The following is an 18,104-nucleotide window of genomic DNA, read 5'->3' on the forward strand; positions in this document are numbered from 1 at the left end:
ACTCCCCCCCCCCCCTCCACCTCCTGCCTGTTGCTAGGCAGACTTCGCACCTGGCCGATCTCTGTGGGGCAGGCCTTTGAGGGGAGGGGGCTACAGTTGCTCCTCACTGAGCACTAGGGAGGGGGCAGGCTGCGCTGGCCGAGTTTACCCCCCCCCCACCCTATTTTGGGGTGTTAGTGGGATGGGCTGAATTTACCCCTCCCCCTGCTTGGTGTTATTGTTTTTGGGAGGTGTTGACCACCCCCTCCATTTTTTGGGGGGGGGAGTGGGATCCATTATCATTAGGGGTAGAGCCCCTCCGCCCTCTACTTGACAGCATCATTGGGTGGGTAGTGCCTTCTCCCGGGACATTATTGGGGGCCCTATCCTCCATTCTGAGGGGGGTTGGTATTGGGAGATTACACCCTGTTTTGGAGGTGGTGTTTCTGGTGGGTTATTCCCTCTCTTTTTGGAGGGGACCATACTGGGGGGTGGGGCTCCTCTGTGGGGGATCGCCAAGTGGGATGTGATGCCCCCTCTTTTGAAGAAGTATTATTGACTGGGGGAGGGGTTGTACTCTCCATCTCCGGTTGGATGACTGTTTTTTTTTTTTACAGGGTGCTGTTTCATTGCACTCTTGGAGCTGTTGTTACAGGGGAGTACTTCATTTACGTCTTTTTTTCTTCTTTTTTTTTTTTGAGGGAGTGGTTATGATAGCATTTGCTGGAAGCACACTTTGTTGTTGAAGGATTTATTAGTGATTGATTCAGTTTCTAGTTTGAAGTCATGTCAGGATCAACTCCAAAACAGACCTCCAGTCCGCAGACAGTTGCTGGTGTTCCGGATCCTGCTCCTGCTGGACCTGAAGTCCCAACTGACAGCTCCTTTGGTGAGCAAAACCTTAGCTTCACCACCACAGACCTCAATCTGGTGGAAATGACGGAAATAGAGTACACCCAGCTTCAGCACATACTCTATTCACACATGGAGGCACAAGGAAACGAAGGCGAAATGGAAGCTAGGCTCAATTCTGCTTTCTTCTCAGCTAGTAATTCTGCAGATCAACCTCAGCACCAGTCCTCAGTGAACACCAATCAAGCTGGCTTTTCATCATACTCTGGGAACCAGTCAGTTTACCCAGTTATCTGTCAGTCAGGTCTGTCTTCTGACAGCAATTTAATGGGTTCAAACCAATGTCTGGGGCACATTGACTTTCAAGAGCTCAGAATGATGCTACTTAGTGAATCTAATCTCTCTTCTAATGAAGTAGATAAAACACCTAATAGTAGCTCTGTAGAAGTCACAGGCCACAGTTTAGTAAGAGTTAAACATGGTGAAAATTTTGGTGGGACAAATAAAGAAACTGTACTTGTTGAAAATTCAGCACCAGCTCCTGAGCCTAGATCTAAATCTGCAGTTCGTGTTCGTTTGGAAGACAGATTCAACAGCATCCAGACAGAAAATCCCAGATGCCAAGAGCCACAAGAATCTGGAGTGACTCTTAACAAGTGTGTTGTCATTAACTTTAGTTTAAAGTTTACTGTTAAATTATATATTTTCATGTAGTTCAGTATTAATTTAGGCAGATTCAAGTTTATGAACAGTGCAATGTTTTTAATACTCAAAATGACTAGCTGTGTGCTTTGGCACAAAATTAAGATCTTGAGGAAGTGGGGGCCCAATTCCCATTAACTTCAAATTGTGCTTACTTACACTAGGTCTGAACTTGGTCATTTATGAATACAATACACAAGATAGTTGTGTAAATGAATTAATTTTCAACTTTATTTTTGACATCAACATCAAATGTAAGCAAAATATATAAACCAGAGTTTTATTTAGATGTTTGGTTTGAGCATTGGCCTGCTAAACCCAGGGTTGTGAGTTCAATCCCTGAGGGGGCCATTTAGGGATCTGGGGCAAAAATCTGTCTGGGGATTGGTCCTGCTTTGAGCAGGGGATTGGACTAGATGACCACCTGAGGTCCCTTCCAACCCTGATATTCTATGATTCTATGTTGCAGCCTTCTTACTTTGCAAAAAGTAATGGAGATTTCACACAGACTAATCAGAGGACTCTGGTTAGTGTTGTAATGTAAAAGTTTATCTGCACAAATCCGCTTGCAGCAAGATATGAACCTCAGACTTGCACACGCTGCCACTTATTTGAATATTTTTGTTACTGAGCCTGTGGTTTTTATTACAATACAATATATACTTTTTTAGTTTCAAACTTAGAGAGCTGAAGGAAATTACTTTTATGAAGTCCAACAGTGTAATTTCACTGTACAGAATAAAATAATTTATTAAACAGATCCTTTTTGCTATTGAAGTCAGTGAGGTAAATAGTTGGCCCTTAATGGTAACGTGTATTTAAAGTAAATGGAAGTGATTTTTTTTTTAGTTATTGTCACTAGAAGAGTAGATAGCTGAAAAGGTTTCTACAGTTGTCATTTTCAAGTAACTGGTCTTGTTTTATTTTATTTTATTTTTTGTAGTTTAGTAACACTTATTCGTCAACCAGCAGAACTAATGAGTGTGCCTCTTCACCAGCAGCAGAATAAATGTACTACATTAGTGAAAAATAAGACTGCTGCTGCAGCTACTGCTTTGCAGTTCACATATCCATTATTTACTATGAATGCCTGTTCTACTTCTGGAAGTGCTAACCCTTCACAAACACAGGTAGATTTTATGTTTTCTATTATTATTTGTAGCCTTCTTCTTTGAATCTTAACAATAGTCTAAATTTGTAAAAATTCTGCAAGATTTAACTAAAATACAATTTCATTTTAATTGATCAGATTCAAAGTTATTTTATAGAGTTTTGTTTTAAAAGAACTTACGTAGGCATGTTCAGAGGGATTTATAATTTATAGTGTCTTTTTAATATTCTTAAAGATGAAATATAGTTCTCCGTCATTTTGATTAAGTCCTTATATCTCTTACATGAATATGTACCCAACTGGCAGGACCAACAGTCTGATTTCTTTCCAGGAAGGTACTTTTGTTTAAGTCACTCAATTCACCGCTACATCAGTTTCCTTCACAAAGACATAGCTAGCTGCAAGTAGGTGGTTAGCAAGTAGAGTTTTCTCTTGGTTCCTTCTTTCCATTTTCTTTTGACAAAAACTCATGAAATTCATTTTCACACAGTTACTACAAGCCAAGAATAATAACCAAAACTGGCAAGCAGAAACTGCCAGAGGTACAATAAAACTACACAAACGGTCTGGATGTTGAAATCACATGACTGTGGTACAGAAAAAAATCACAATTGGCATTTGATTTATCAATACAACTCATAGGATGGGACTAACATTAAAATATATATCAAAAGTATTATCCTCTTCTTTTCACTTAACACTCCCAAATTTCCTTTTCAGAACTCTGGCACATCATGTACTATTCTGGAAGCTGCAAAACATCAAGACCTTGGATTACCTAGAGCATTCTCTTTCTGTTATCATCAGGAAATTGAATCCACTAAACAAACAGTAGGCACTAGGAATAAAGCTTTACCTGAACAAGTTTGGATTAAAGTAGGAGGTAAATGATTTAGCTTCTGCTCACTTTGCTTTCTGTGCCACTCAACCTCAAATTATACTTCTTCTGACTTACTTAGTCAGTTTGTTTTCAAGGATGAATGTGCTTTTACTGGTTCCATATATGCAATTTGAACTCTACAAATAATCTACAGAATCAGTAGGTATTTGACAGACTTTCAGAAATGATCAACAACCTTGCTGGTTTCTGACTATGGTGTTTGCCGCTAAGTGCTGGTGTGGCAATCCACTTTATGAGGGAGCCAAAACTATCAGTGCCCCAGCACATCCATGCGAATTTCGAAACCTGAATTATCATTCTTCAGGTTCTCCCCTTGTAGTAAGTCTCCACCTGAGGGGCATCAGGGGGATTTCAGAGCAGTGAGAACAGGGCAGGCCATGGCAGCAGGGCTCCTATAAAAATGTGTTGCTATAGTCAGTCTCGTACAGCAGTTTGTCAGGCATGGGCCTCTGTGTGGCTGCCCTCCCCAGCTGGGCAGATCTGCAGGGCATCCTGGAAAATCTGTGCATGTGATGGTTCTCTCTCTCTCTCTCTCTCTCCTGCCCCACGTGTGACAATAGTTGTGCTAATGCAGCAGAGAACAATTAGGAGGAAATATCACAAGCTGAAATTCACGTTCCCCTTTATGGGAGCATTTTATCCTTAATTATTAACTTGATATTGCTCATTTATTGAGTGACATTTTTTCCTTTGAATAGTAGGATGAAAAAGTTGATTGCATCAACACTAGTTTGCATTTAGTAGTGCAGCAGTAATTATCTTGAAAATGTGAATTTCATATTTACAGCACTTTATATTTTCAAAGTGCTTTAGTAGAATTAGGCACTTAATTTTCAGATGAACTAATTTGAAAATAAGAAGAGTTACAATTACAGAGGTCTAACTTTTTTATATTAGTTACGGATTAGTCCATCAAAATGAAAACTTACTTACAAAATCATAAAATTTCAGTGAAGCTTAATATTTATTAAATAATGATAGAGTGGGAGAATCAAAAATAAAGTACTGCTTTTTCCCCTTGTTTTGCAAAGAAGAAGCTTTATGTAAACAAGCAATAAACAAAAGAAGTCGCAGCAGAATACGCCAGTTGGATGCAAATGTAGACCGCAAACCTCTTAGTGAAATTCAAAATATATGTGATAGCCAAAATCCTGCATCTGCACAAGGTACTTGGCAATCAACACAGGTAAATTCAAGTATGCTGGCACAGAGTGGAACTCAGGGAGGAATCTCTCAGCGCCGGGAGAGACATAACCGCATGGAAAGAGACAGAAGGTAATGTCCATGGCTCTGTGAAGAGTTCCAACAAAATAATTTCTTAAAGCATAAATTAATTACAGTATACTAATTATATCATTTAAAATAGATTGTTGGACATGTTTTGCTGACTTCGTCAGCTGGGGAATGTGGCATTCTCATCAGGGTGGTAAGGGATTAACTCTGTGTATACAAATTTGCAGAGGGACAATAGGGTTGAAGTCTGTTATTTCTCACCTCTATACAGGGGTGAAAATAACTTAAAGGACTTACCTGTACGCCGGAGTCCTGAGCAGGGGGGCGGGGCCTTTAAGTCCCCAGGCCCTTTAAATCGAGATTTAACGGGCCGGGAGCTCCGGCTGTGATAGCAGCAACTGGGAGCCCCGGGCCCTTTAAATCACTGCCGGAGCTACCAGCTGTGGAGGCGGCTGGGAGCCGCAGGGCTCCGACTGCGATTGAAAGGGCCCGAGGCTCCGGTCGCCGCTACTGCAGTGGAGCCCCGGGTCCTTTAAATTGCTGTCAGAGCCCCGCTGCTGGAGCCCTGGGGTAGCGGCAGCGGCCTGGGGCTCCGATGATGATTTAAAGGGCCCGGGGCTCCTGGCCGCTGCTACTGCTACAATTGAACACCATGGAAAAATGTCATTTGCTTTTCACTCCTAAATCCACGTCTTTTGCACAGGATATAACTGAGTATAGATATTCATTTGATACAAGCTTTTTGTGTCTTAAAAGCAGTTTTAAGAAAGACTTACGCTAGTAGAAATGAATCATATTGAAATGAGTGATTGCTAATACTGTAGAGCAGCCATAAACTGAAAGATCTTTGGGCAGGGATTGGCATTTATTATATATTTGTACAGTGCCAAGCACAATAGGGCTCAACCTGATGTGGTCTTTAGACACTATTGCACTGTAAATGTTAAATAATGACCACAAAGCAAAAATACAACCAACTAAGTAGAACTATTAAAATTTCTGTCTAAGGTTTAGCGCCCATGTATTAGGCCTCAATGGAGTCTCCCCATTGTGCAGTGATTCAGCACAAACCCTCAGAACTTGAAGCCTCTGCTAGCGGTTGGTCTGTCAAGCCCTGGCTAAAAACTAAAGCTGGTATCCTCTTTCTCTCCCCAATAAAAACTCGGAGGAAGGGTTGCACTGGCAAAATTGTCTTAGGGTGACTGCAACTCTTCGGAATGTAGGCAAATTAGCTGGCACAAAAGCAATGTAATTTACATTGACCTGGGCTAGCTTTGGTGAATCTTCCAAATATTTGTGTTTATTCCTATTCATACCTATCCAGTGTTGGTCCCCTCAAAATGCAAAACAAATATCGACATCTAAACAGCTATACAACCATATATCTATGTCAGCTATCTGGGTTAATTGGCTGCTAGAAATTATTATTTTGCATTGACTGTAGGCGCAGAATCCGGATTTGTTGTGATGAATTGAATCTTCTGGTTCCATTCTGCACTGCTGATACTGATAAGGCAACAACATTACAGTGGACAACAGCATTTTTGAAATATATTCAGGAAAGACACGGGGATTCCTTGAAAAAGGTTAATAAATCTCATACAATCCATCTTTTTAAATGTTTCTAATAATGATCTTAAAATGGTTAAACATTTTAACTAAATCTGTATTGCATCACGAAAGACGCATGAAACACCTGTGTTGGACATTTACTTTGTCTCTTAAAAAACGTGGCTGAAGGATACAAAGTCAATGAACTGGATGTTCTTTTAATAGGTATTACTAGAATGGTTTCAGTTGAGCTCATAGTCTGTGTTGCATCAGATCTCACAAGCTAAGTAAAGTTTGATTTGGTTAATTAGAGCCCCACTCAGGAATTAGGGGAACCAGAGCAGGCTGTAGGTTTGAAGCCTTCTCTAAACATTCCACTTTTTATCCATATCTATCCTGCTCACTCATACACACTGAGTTGTTTTTCCCATTCCATCTTCTGCTTCCTATTCTAATCTCCCTGGTTTTATAAGTGAATTTATTTGTCTTGTACTTTATTTTATTAGAGTGTTCAGTAATTAGGGCTGTCGATGAAGCACAATTAACTCACGCGATTAACTCAAAAAAATTAATCACACTTAACTGCAGTTTTAATCACACTGTTAAACTAGAATACCAATTGAAATGTATTAAATATTTTTCTACATTTTCATATATATTATATTTGGTGTTGTAATTGAAATCAAAGCGAATATTATTTTTTATTACAAATATTTGCACTTTAAAATGATAAACTAAAGAAATAGTATTTTTCAGCTCACCTCATACGTACTGTAGTGCAATCTCTTTGTCATGAAAGTGTAGATGTTTTTTTTGTTACAGACCTGCACTCAAAAACTTCAGAGCCTACAAGTCCACTCAGTCCTACTTCTTGTTCAGCCAATTGCTAAGACAAACAAGTTTGTTTACATTTACAGGAGATAATGCTGCCTTCTTCTTGTTTGCAATGTCACCTGAAAGTGAGAACAGGCATTTGCATGGCATTTTTGTAGCCAGCGTTGGAAAGTATTTACATGCCAGATATGCTAAACATTCGTATGCCCCTTCATGCTTCGGCTACCATTCCAGAGGACATGCTTCTGTGATGATGACGCTCATTAAAAAAATAATGCGTTAATTAAATTTGTTATTGAACCCCTTGGGGGAGAATTGTATGTCCCCTGCTCTGATTTACTCGATTTCTGCCATATATTTCATGTTATAGCAGTCTCGGATGATGACCCAGCACATGTTCATTTTATGAACACTTTCACAACATGCAACGAAGGTACCAATGTGAGATTTCTAAAGATAGCTACAGCACTCAACCCCTGGTTTAAGAATCTGAAGTGCCTTCCAAAATCTGAGAGGGACAAGGGTTGCAGCATGAAGTCTTAAAAGAGCAACACTCCAATGCGGAAACTACAGAACTCGAACCACCAAAAAAGAAAATCAGCCTTCTGCTGGTGGCATCTGACTCAGATAATGAAAATGAACATACGTTGGTTTGCGCTGCTTTGGATTGTTATCGAGCAAAAACCGTCATCAGCATGGATGGCCGTCCTTAGCCATTCTGGTGCCCTACGCAGCCCCCCCTGTGGGGGGGGGGGCAGGCCTCCGCGGGGGGGAGGGAAGGGGCTGGCCCCAGTCCTCCATGGGGGGCAGAAGCAACCTTGGAGGGACAGGGGGGAACCACCCCCACAGCACAAGCTTGCGGAGAGGAGCGGGTTGGGGCTGGGTTGCTCCACTTCCCACAACCCCCCTCTCCTCCCCACACTCATGAGGCAGCGGGAAGTGGAGTGACCCAGTCCCAGCCTGCTCCGCTCTGCCCCCCTGGCTCCCAGCCTTGGGGGGCCAGGGAGGAACCACCTCCCCCCGAGCATTCACCGGTGGTGCGGCTAGGGCCGGGTCGTTGCACTTCCTGCTGCTGGTGAGTGCAGGCCTACCCCCTGCTGTAGTCCTCAGAGGAATGGGGGCAGGGCTGGGGCAGAGCAGAGGCGGGGCAGGGATGGGGGCTTTGTGGAAGCAGTAGAGTGGGGGCGGGGCTGAGGCAGAGCATGTGTGGGCAGAGGCAGGGTGGGGGCAGAGGCTTTGGGGAAGGGGTGGAGTGGGGAGGGCGGAGCAGGGTCAGGTGCAGCACACAGGGCACCAGGAAATGTGGTGCCCCAAATTTCCTGGTGCCCTACGCAGCTGCGTACTTTGCGTATGGGTGGGGACGGCCTTGAGCATGGACGCATGTCCCCTGGAATGGTGGTTGAAGCTTGAAGGGACATATCAATCTTTAGTGCATTTGGCACATAAATATCTTGCAACACGGTGCCTTGAGAACATCTGTGACACGGTGCCATGAGAACACCTGTTCTCACTGTCAGGTAACATAAACCAGAAGCGGGCAGCATTATCTCCTGCAAATGTAAACAAACTTGTTTGTCTGAGCAATTGGCTGAACAAGAAGCAGGACTGAGTGGACTTGCAGGCTCTAAAATTTTACATTGTTTAATTTTTCAATGCACTTTTTTTTTTACATAATTCTACATTTTAAGTTCAACTTTCATGATAAAGAGATTGCACTACAGTATTTGTATTAGGTGAATTGAAAAATACTATTTCTTTTGTTTTTTTACAGTGCAAATACTTGTGATCAAAAATAAAGTGAGTACTATACACTTTGTATTCTGTGTTGTAATTGAAATCAATATATTTGAAAATGTAGAAAACATCCAAAAATATTTAAATAAATGGTATTCTATTATTAACAGTGCAATTAAACACGATTAATTTTTTAATCGCTTGACAGCCCTCGTGTGTATATATATATATATATATATGCATAAATTTTCTGTATGCATATTATGTATGTTATCCAATGATGACATCCACCGGAGGTGATTTTTGACACCCATGCACAATGGCCATGTAGCAGAAGCCTTCAGTGTCCTTTTTAGTATATGGTCCCTCCCGGGAGGTGGTGGCAGCATACAGCACTTCAAGAACTGATTTATTTCCTAGTCTATTTTCAAAATGACATCTCAGGGCAGGCACTATGAAAACTAGCATTCATATGCAGAAGTCTTTGGGGTTGGAGCATTTGTGTCCGCAGAGTTTTGTCCACTGAAAAAGCTGCCCAATTTGTCATAAAATTAAGCTTTAAATTGCAGAAATGTAGTCAAAAATAAAAGTTCTGCCTTCAGCTATATACAAACAGTATCCATTGACTAACAGGCTGTATGTGACCAGTTGAAAGTAGAATTTTCTCCTAAAATGCTAACTGATTTGACACACAAAAGTTCACATAAATGGAGGAACAAATTCTATCCTTCCCTAATAGTTGTGGCAGGTTCTGAGTGCAGCAAAACCAACAAGATTCCACAGCAGAAGGGAGCACTATGCTGGGAGCCAACTGAGAGCTCCATCTTCATTTAATACCACATTGCAGGGGTTCCTTATGATCTACTACGAAGATGGGTTTGGGGGATGCAGTTGCGCTGGAGGCACAAGTGCAAACATTCTCTATCAGAACTGTTGTGGGGGTTATAAAGGGTCACATTAGCTGGAAGGGGCTCCTACAGTATTTAGTCAGTAGGAGCAGGCAAATTTTTTTTCTGCCCAATTCAGTTGTTTTCTAAACACCTCACAATTGTTAATGTATTTAGCCTCCCAGCATGCCTGTGAGGTAGTGAAACCCTATTATCCCAATTTTACAGATGGGGAACTGAGGCAGAGAGAGGCTAAGGCCCAGATCCTCAAAGATATTCAGGCACTTAACTCTGCTTAGGTACCTTTGAGGAGTTGGGCCTAAGTGACTTGCCCAGGGTCAATCAGGCAGTCTGAGGCAGAGCAGGACATTGAAACCAGGTCTCATGGCCCAGGCTAGCATCCTAACCACTGGACCATCATTCCCTCGAAGGTTTACCAGTTGCAGGATTTGCCCGCCCCTTAATAGCTTAATAATATTTTACTTAAATATGTATTGCATTAAGCATGATAATAATTACTTTGTATTTTTGGTTTTAGGAATTTGAGACTGTGTTCTGTGGTAAAACAGGCAGGAGACTAAAACTAACAAGAGCTGACTCATTAGTAACATGTCCAATGCAGGAAAACATACAGAATAGCACACCAATGGAGATCAAGTAATTTGAACTAAATACCCAGCGTTTTATGGAAAGTATTGATACCTAATGATGTTCCATAGCAATTATTTTATGTCCACATACTGGACTTCATCTCCTGTGACTAATTTGAAATTGCAGGATCCAAGAGTGACTTGCAAAATATAAATAGAACAGTAAAGAAAACATTCTTTATTCAAATGGAAAGATAAATGAATTACCAACAATATTAATTGATCAGTGTCCTCTCAGAGAGCTTTGGGACCAGAGGCAACAAGAAAATGTCATGACAGCCACTAAATATTTTCCCCCCCCCAACAGCTACCAAAATCCATTTTAACTTGATATAATATAGTTAGAAATTGTTATAGACCATCAACCTGTCCTGTTGTATTTAGTCAGTCATGAATGTACATTCCTGTTAAATGTAAAATAAATAAATAAATAAAGATGCCATTATAGTGCCCATTTCGCAATTGAAACAGTGAGAAAATTAAATTGGTTAGTGCTTGTATAATAAGTACACATCTTACAAACAATATTATATGCATTGGAATTCAAATTTGAAGTTCATATTGAACCGTACATCCCCATAGGACTAAAGAATCATACAATGCTATTGGCATTGCTTTTAAAATACAGTAGTATTTTAAATACTTCTTGCACAAACTGTCCAACAATTTTCCTGTATTGTTGCTTTAGTCCAAAAGTGGTATATTGTAAATGGTGAATTATTTAAGTGCACAAAATATTTTCATGTTAAAAGAGTAGAAATGTCTCTACTTGTTAATAAGATGCAATGTTCAGGACAGAAATAGTATATTTTATGAACTGAAAAAGTGGCTTTATTAATTTCTTAAAACAGATGATGCTGACAGGTTTTATAGTACAAAAAAAGTCACCCCAAAATAAATACTGTTTTAAATCACGGATATTCACAATTTTGCAGCAATTTATTTCTAAATAATTCTAATAAAAACAATTGGGGGAAGATGGGGTTCGGTAGAACAAGCTTTGATGTGTATAATGACAGTTACATCATCACAAAAAAAGGTTAAAAAAATCTCCTTTTATTTTTACAATAGTTCATACAGTAATTTTGGCTGGTGTTGAGAAGAGCATCCTTTTTGACTTGGGATTTTTTTTCACAAATTCTGTGCAAATAGCTGAAGTAGAGGGTGTGAAGATGCTGTTATTGAATATCCTTTATTATAACATGGAAATATACAAAAACTCTCCCCTGTAAATTATAATATATACATTACACCCTTTGCAGAGTTAGATTGCAAGAGTGCAAAGGGTTTAACATTTACTAGCCATGGCAAATGTTTGAGGTACAGTCTGATAATTCATGGTGGACAAAAATATACATGGTCAATGATGTCCACTTAGTGCCTGAACCACTACTGAATTCAGTGAGCACAGACTCAAGCCTTTATGCAAAATAGCCACAAGCTTGTGTACAGTTAGGGAGATGACAGTAAAAGGAGCAGCGCTTCCTCCTGTAGGTCTCTTCAACAGCGTGGGGAGGAAGGGAAAGTGAGACTGATTTGCAGTAAAAATTCTGGAAAATAAGGGGTGGAGGTGGGGAAACAATTTTAAGCATCTTTTTAGTAAAGGTTTTTGTCTGATGCTTTCCTGTGTCATGGAACGGAATTACTGTGTCAAAGTCTCCATTTTATTCATTTTAATAAAAGGAATATTTGTCCATTTATCACTAGGAGGATTCTGACTCTTTTCATACAATTCCCTGTTTACTTAAATATTCAGTCACTTCTCCACTTTTAGTGCTGAAGATTTTTTGGATCCTCCTCCAACAGCACCCATGCAGGCAGATGTATCACAGATTCCTGGAGTTCCCTGAGCCCCTATTGCACCAGGTACACCAGGATCACCTGGCAGACCGGGTTCACCATGAGCACCATCTCGACCATCTTTACTAATTCCAGTTACACCTGGTGGACCTTAAAGAAGAGATAAGAAAAATGGTTTAGGGTGAAATCCTGGCTTTTATTTGCATGTAAAATTTAAAATATTAGGTAGGTATCTGTAAGCTGTAAGAGGGTTATATTTAGTGCTGTATTATGGCTCTCTGAAGTACAGGATATCTGTAGTAAATATGGTAATGGTTTGAGCCACAGGCTAAATTCTGCTCTGTTATAATGGTCTAACCCTGGAATAACTGAACTGGATTTAGTGGAGTTACTTTGGATTTACACTGGAATAGCTGACAGCAGAAGTTTGCCAATTCATAGTTGTTCCTACATATATGTCTGCTTGTTTTTGGGACTACCATACTTTGCTGTGGCTGATCATTTCAAAACTGGCTTCTGAGTGAGTCATCTCTCTCCTACCATGTAACCCAGATTAGCATGGTGACTGTAGGGAGAAAGGAATTCAGACATAGCACAAACCACACGCAGCGCAGCCCCTCTAACAGCCTTTATTTTAGCCTATAGTGATTGTTGCCTCCTTGATGTTCAAAAAATGTGTAAGGCTGGGATTTTCAAAAAAGCCTAAGAGAGTTAGGTGTACAAACTCCATTGAATTTTAGTGGGATTTGAACACCTAATTTCCTTAGGTCCTTTGAACATCTCAGCCTAAAGTCTTAGCGGATCCTCAACTTGGCCTCTAATTTTGTACCTGCTATCAAGTGAAGGTGAAATAATAGGATTCATGTGGGTTGATTCCCAAAGGCACAAATCGGAGAATTAAGCACAAAAGCAACTCTCTTTTGCCATTTGGGAAATCTTCCCCTTGTGTCCCTCTACTGAATTTGTAGATGCAGTAAAAATGTCCCCGTAAAATACATCGTCTTAATTATACTATGATAAGGTCTATCTAGGAGGAGATTTATCATAAAAATAAAAGCATATTCCTGAATAAACAGGTATAGGCCATATTGCTGTCATTTGGGTACTTTCCTGTCATACTAAATACTGCATCAGCTTACCTTGAAGTCCTTGATCTCCATCAGGCCCATCAATACCTATGCCAGTGCCTCCTTTGTCTCCCTTTTCACCTGTATCACCTATAATGATGTAAAGACATTTAAATTTAAATAATACTTTACAGAGACAGCCAAGTTAGCCCTCATATTTGGAGGGGAAAATCCTGTCAGCATAAAGGGTAATGCAAAACTTAGTGCCAAGAAGCTACCTGCATGGATCCAATTGCCAGATTTGGGCCCCAGGTGTGCACATTTTGCGGTTTCTGCATTTCTTGGAATTTACTACTTTCATTTTTTATTTAAAAGTTATACTTTCATTATAATTGGCTGCATCTTAAAATCACATACTCTCACTAGTGGAACTTTTATTAGCCAATCAGATCTCTTTACAATTGTCCATCATTTTATATTAAGGATAAAGGGCCTGATTTTCAAAGGTGTTTAGGCACCTAAATTGGATTTCCAAAAGCACCAAGATGTCTAACTTTCATTTAAATCAATGGGAGTTAGGGCCTAGACACATCTGAAAATCCCATTAGGCACCTGCATCTTTAGGAGCCTAACTACCTTTGAAAATCTGGTCCAAAATCCATAAATTTGGCAGCAATAATCAACTATCCTAATTAGTATTGCTCAGAGGTCCCCAAACTGTGCGGCATGGAGGAACATTCAGGGGGGCGTTGCTGCTAGCCCCGACGGGGAGAGAGTGTCACCCAGCTCCTCTCTTGGCCCCGTGCCTTGGGCTCCATGCCCAGTGCCCTGGCTGCCGGCCCTGCACCCAAGGCCCCGGCTGCTGCTCTCAGCCCTGCCCCTACCCCCTGCCCCAGCTGTGGCCGCAGCCTCGACCCCCTTATCCCTGTCCACATCTCCCCCTCAGCCCTGGCTCTGGGGGTCAGACAGGGGTTGAAGGGCACAAGGTAAAAAGTTTGGGGACCGCTGGTATAGCGGCATGTGTATGAAACCTTTTAAATTATAATGGTTATATCTGTGTACATTCCAAAATTACATCATAATGAGAGTAGGGTTGCCAGATGTCTGGTTGAAAAGGGCTCCTGACTAGGCTGCTAAAAGTCTGGTCGGTGGCACAGCAAGGCTAAGGCAGGCTTCCTGCCTGCCCTGGCTCGGCTTGGCACGGCTCCTGAAAGTGGCCGGCTTGTCTGGCTATTAGGCGCGGGGCAGCCACGGGGGCTCCGTGTGTTGCCCCTGCCCGGCATGCCGTCTCTGCAGCTCCCATTGGCCAGGAACTGCGGCCAATGGGATCTGCGGGGGTGGCCCCTGTGGGCAGTGCACAGAGTCCCCTGGCTCCTCCGCCTAGGAGCTGGACATGCTGGCCACTTCCGGGAGCCACCTGAAGTAAGCCCGCACCACAAACTTCCTCTACACTCCAACCCCAGGTCAGAACCCCCTCCTGCATACTAACTCCCTCCCAGAGCCAGCACTTTTCACCCCTTCCTGCACCACAACCCCCCTGTCCCAGCCTTAAGCCCCCTCCCACACCAAAACTCCCTCCTGAAGCCCACACCCCAGCCCTGAGCCCCCCTGTACTCCAAATCCCTCATCCCTGGCCCCACCCCAGAACCTGCACCCCCAGCCAAAGCCCACACCCCCTCGCACTTCCCAACCCCCTGCCCCAGCTCTGAGCCCCCTCCCACACTCCCCAAACCCTCATCCCCAGCCCCACCTCAGAGCCCACACCCCAACCCCCTGCCCCAGCCTGGTGAAAGTGAATGAGGATACTAGTAGGGTGACCAGACAGCAAGTGTGAAAAATCAGGACGGGGGTGGGGGGTAATAGGAGACTATATAAGAAAAAGACCCCAAAATTGGGACTGTCCCTATAAAATCGGGACATCTGGTCACCCTAGAGGGTAGAGGAGAGCGAGCGACGGAGGTAGGGGGAATGGAGTCAGCAGGGGCGGGGCCTCAGAGAATGGGCAGGATAAGGGCGTTCCGGTTTGTGTGATTAGAAAGCTGGCAACCCTAAATGAGACATTTACTAGTGGCTTCCCAAAAGCAAAAGTTAAATTTCTGCAGAACCAAGTTCTTTAGTGTGCTGCCCCCTAGTGTTTTATCTCATGTATCACAGAGCATCTATACATTACATTTAGGAGTTTTAAAATCTTCAAATGCTGGATTTGCTTTCAGCAACTGTTACCAATTTGCAATGTTTGCACATTAATTGTAAGGTATAAATAGCTAACAGTAAAGTCCCAATCTTGCAGCATTTGCTTATGTGAGTAAGGTCTGTAGGCTCAGGCCTAGGTAGCCTTGAGATGCAGCATACTCTGCCTTTGTCCCCCCCGCGCCCACCTAACTTTGTCCTAACTTGCCATCTTAATTAATTCTGTTTAAGGAAAATAACAAACACACTTGCTTCCAAGAAACACACAGTTATATTTAGTCCTAAAAGTATATGTCACTTACAAATGGTAGTTAGGTTGGTGCTAAAGGTCTTTTGTCCTAAAACTTTGCTATTTATGGGTAAAATTCCGGATTTCCCCTCAAAACCCAGGTGATTGGGTTTTTATGGATTTGAGAAACAAAATCCATCCCCCAACACGGGCAGACCACAGTGTTGTAGTGAACCACTCTGCAGACTTGCACTGGCCATCACAGCTGGATTATTCTCACACTAACAGCACAAGGAAAGTTTAGGTTTAACATAATACTGTACTGTATTTGTTTTTTTTTGTCTCTGCTGCTGCCTGATTGTGTACTTCCAGTTATAAATGAGGTGTTATCGACCTGTCAGTGCCTAACTCTGGTGTTCATAACTCTGAAGTTCTGCTGTATTACCGAGGAAGCTATTGCAGACAAATGGGATGTCATGGACGATGGCACAGGAACAGGAGGGGGAAATACTGGGAGGAGTTCAGGGGGACAGTGGTCATAAATCCCCAAGACAAGCCTCGTTCCTCATTATACCCAAGTATATCACAGTGATGAGGATTTACTTTGTTAACTAAACAATAGGTGCCTGTTAATGACTGGAGCTTCAGCAGCTGCACATGCTGCAGTATATACTACCGTGCATAGCCGTCCCGGATTATTTGATTCTTATAAGCGGTTGATTCTTACAAGTGGAGTATTTAGTATAGGAATCATTTAGTCCCGGTGGTTTTGATCACTATATGCAGTTGATTCATATATCGGTGATTCTTATAAACGGAGTGCACTGTAATACAGAAAATCCTGACCCCTTCCCCCACTCTAACCACCCTGCACCACTGAAGTTTGAAATCACTGAGGAAACTTCTTCTAAGGGAGCAGGAGCAGGTCATTAGGCTGCCGCTGATTTCATCTCACTCACCTCTGGGACCAGGGTCTCCAAGTTCTCCTGTCGGCCCTCTATATCCAGGTGGACCACGAGCACCGGGATGACCAACACTTCCCATTGCCCCAGGTGGACCTGGGGGACCCGCTGGGCCAGGTCGACCCATCAGTCCCGGAGCCAAGGGCCTTCTCAAATTAGCAGCTAACTGTGCAATTTGTTCTGAGAAAAAAAATATAACAAAACCAAAACTAAATTCTTTTGCCTTATGCCTGTGTCTGAAGTTTGAAAACCTTTTTCTGGTATGTGACATTTGCCACCAAGTGTATCCAATCAAAGGAGAAGATTATAGGCTCTGGATTTCCGAAGTTAGAATCTGTCCTGGTAACCCACAACCAGAGATGCCTTGAGCTGAATCCGGTGAATGCATTTTGATAAGATGTCAAAAAATGGTTTTACATTATAATAAACCTCTGAACTTGTGTGGGGGTTTTTGCTCAGAAACTTCTAATCACTTTGCAAACTGATGAATTTTTTCTTTCATGTTATTTATAAACTAAATGAAAACACTTTAAACTTTGCTTCAAAATTATTTAATGAAAATCAAGTAATTGAAATAGGTTTGCAGGTTTTAGTTTCCGCCACAAAAAGTGAATGAAACACAATCTTCAAGAAGCAAAATATTTTGAAGACATAAAATAATTTCTTTGAAGCAATACTTTATTGCTCTATCAGGAATGAAATCCCATGACCTTTGGCATCATAAAACAGCAACTATATCAATGAGCCATTCAGTGAATGGAAACTATACTTTTTAATGATTGGCTAGTAATACAAGTCCCATTGGAATGGAATTCCTAATGTCTCAGATTATTACAATCATTGTTAAACTAAATAGAAACAAGTGCTCTTTGACTATAAAGTGTAGCTATATTCTGATACAGACAATAATTAAAGTTCAGCTAACTCCCAGTTATACTCACCATTTATCATTTCCCCACAGAGTTCTCTTATGTGTTGTTCACTGGCCTCTTTGCCCTGCAATTGGCAAAAGAGTCCTTACACAAAATCATATTATTGATTGTCATCAAACTATTGATCCCTGAAAGAAACTTATTTCTAATGGACTGCAAAATCAAGCAGAAGAGTTTTTATTAAGAAGAAAGAGTAGTTTCTTCAGAAAATATTAGCTTCAGCCTTAAGGTCCTGGGGTGGTGGTAATATTAATGAAGTTGATTTTAAAGTTAGTGGGAATGTTGTGGTGCTAATGTTCCAAGTCATATATTTAATTTGTTATTTATTTGGCCTTTATTGAAAAGTGAAACTCAAGCTTGGGGAAAATAACAAATCAAACCCTAATGAGAGTAATACTATAATGACCCAACAGGAGACAGATTTGCATTTTAAAGTTATTGACTGCTATCAATTTACTTTCTTAGTGCTATCACAGTTATGGAGAACAAA

The 18,104-nt window shown here is 41.5% G+C and overlaps 2 protein-coding genes across 2 annotated transcripts in view; one reads left to right on the forward strand and one right to left on the reverse strand.

The window, feature by feature from the left end:
• The first annotated feature begins 685 nt into the window (after positions 1-685).
• Positions 686-11,145, forward strand: TCFL5 (transcription factor like 5). Its single transcript, XM_034787739.1, has 6 exons — positions 686-1,487; positions 2,477-2,663; positions 3,365-3,527; positions 4,577-4,820; positions 6,223-6,364; positions 10,323-11,145. Exons 1-6 carry the CDS (start codon positions 766-768, stop codon positions 10,443-10,445), a joined length of 1,581 nt encoding a protein of 526 aa, XP_034643630.1. The 5' UTR covers positions 686-765; the 3' UTR covers positions 10,446-11,145.
• A 144-nt stretch (positions 11,146-11,289) lies between these two features.
• COL9A3 (collagen type IX alpha 3 chain) overlaps positions 11,290-18,104 on the reverse strand; it is a 70,931-nt gene continuing 64,116 nt past the window's right edge. Inside the window, exons 29-32 of the mRNA XM_034787738.1 lie at positions 17,624-17,678; positions 16,680-16,862; positions 13,374-13,451; positions 11,290-12,384 (exon numbers count right to left, since the gene is read on the reverse strand). Of these exons, the coding sequence (XP_034643629.1) occupies positions 12,191-12,384; positions 13,374-13,451; positions 16,680-16,862; positions 17,624-17,678 (510 nt within the window). The 3' untranslated portion in view covers positions 11,290-12,190. The remainder of the gene's footprint in view (positions 12,385-13,373; positions 13,452-16,679; positions 16,863-17,623; positions 17,679-18,104) is intronic.

This window comes from Trachemys scripta, chromosome 12 (assembly GCF_013100865.1).
Source record: "Trachemys scripta elegans isolate TJP31775 chromosome 12, CAS_Tse_1.0, whole genome shotgun sequence".
Classification (NCBI taxonomy): domain Eukaryota; kingdom Metazoa; phylum Chordata; order Testudines; family Emydidae; genus Trachemys; species Trachemys scripta.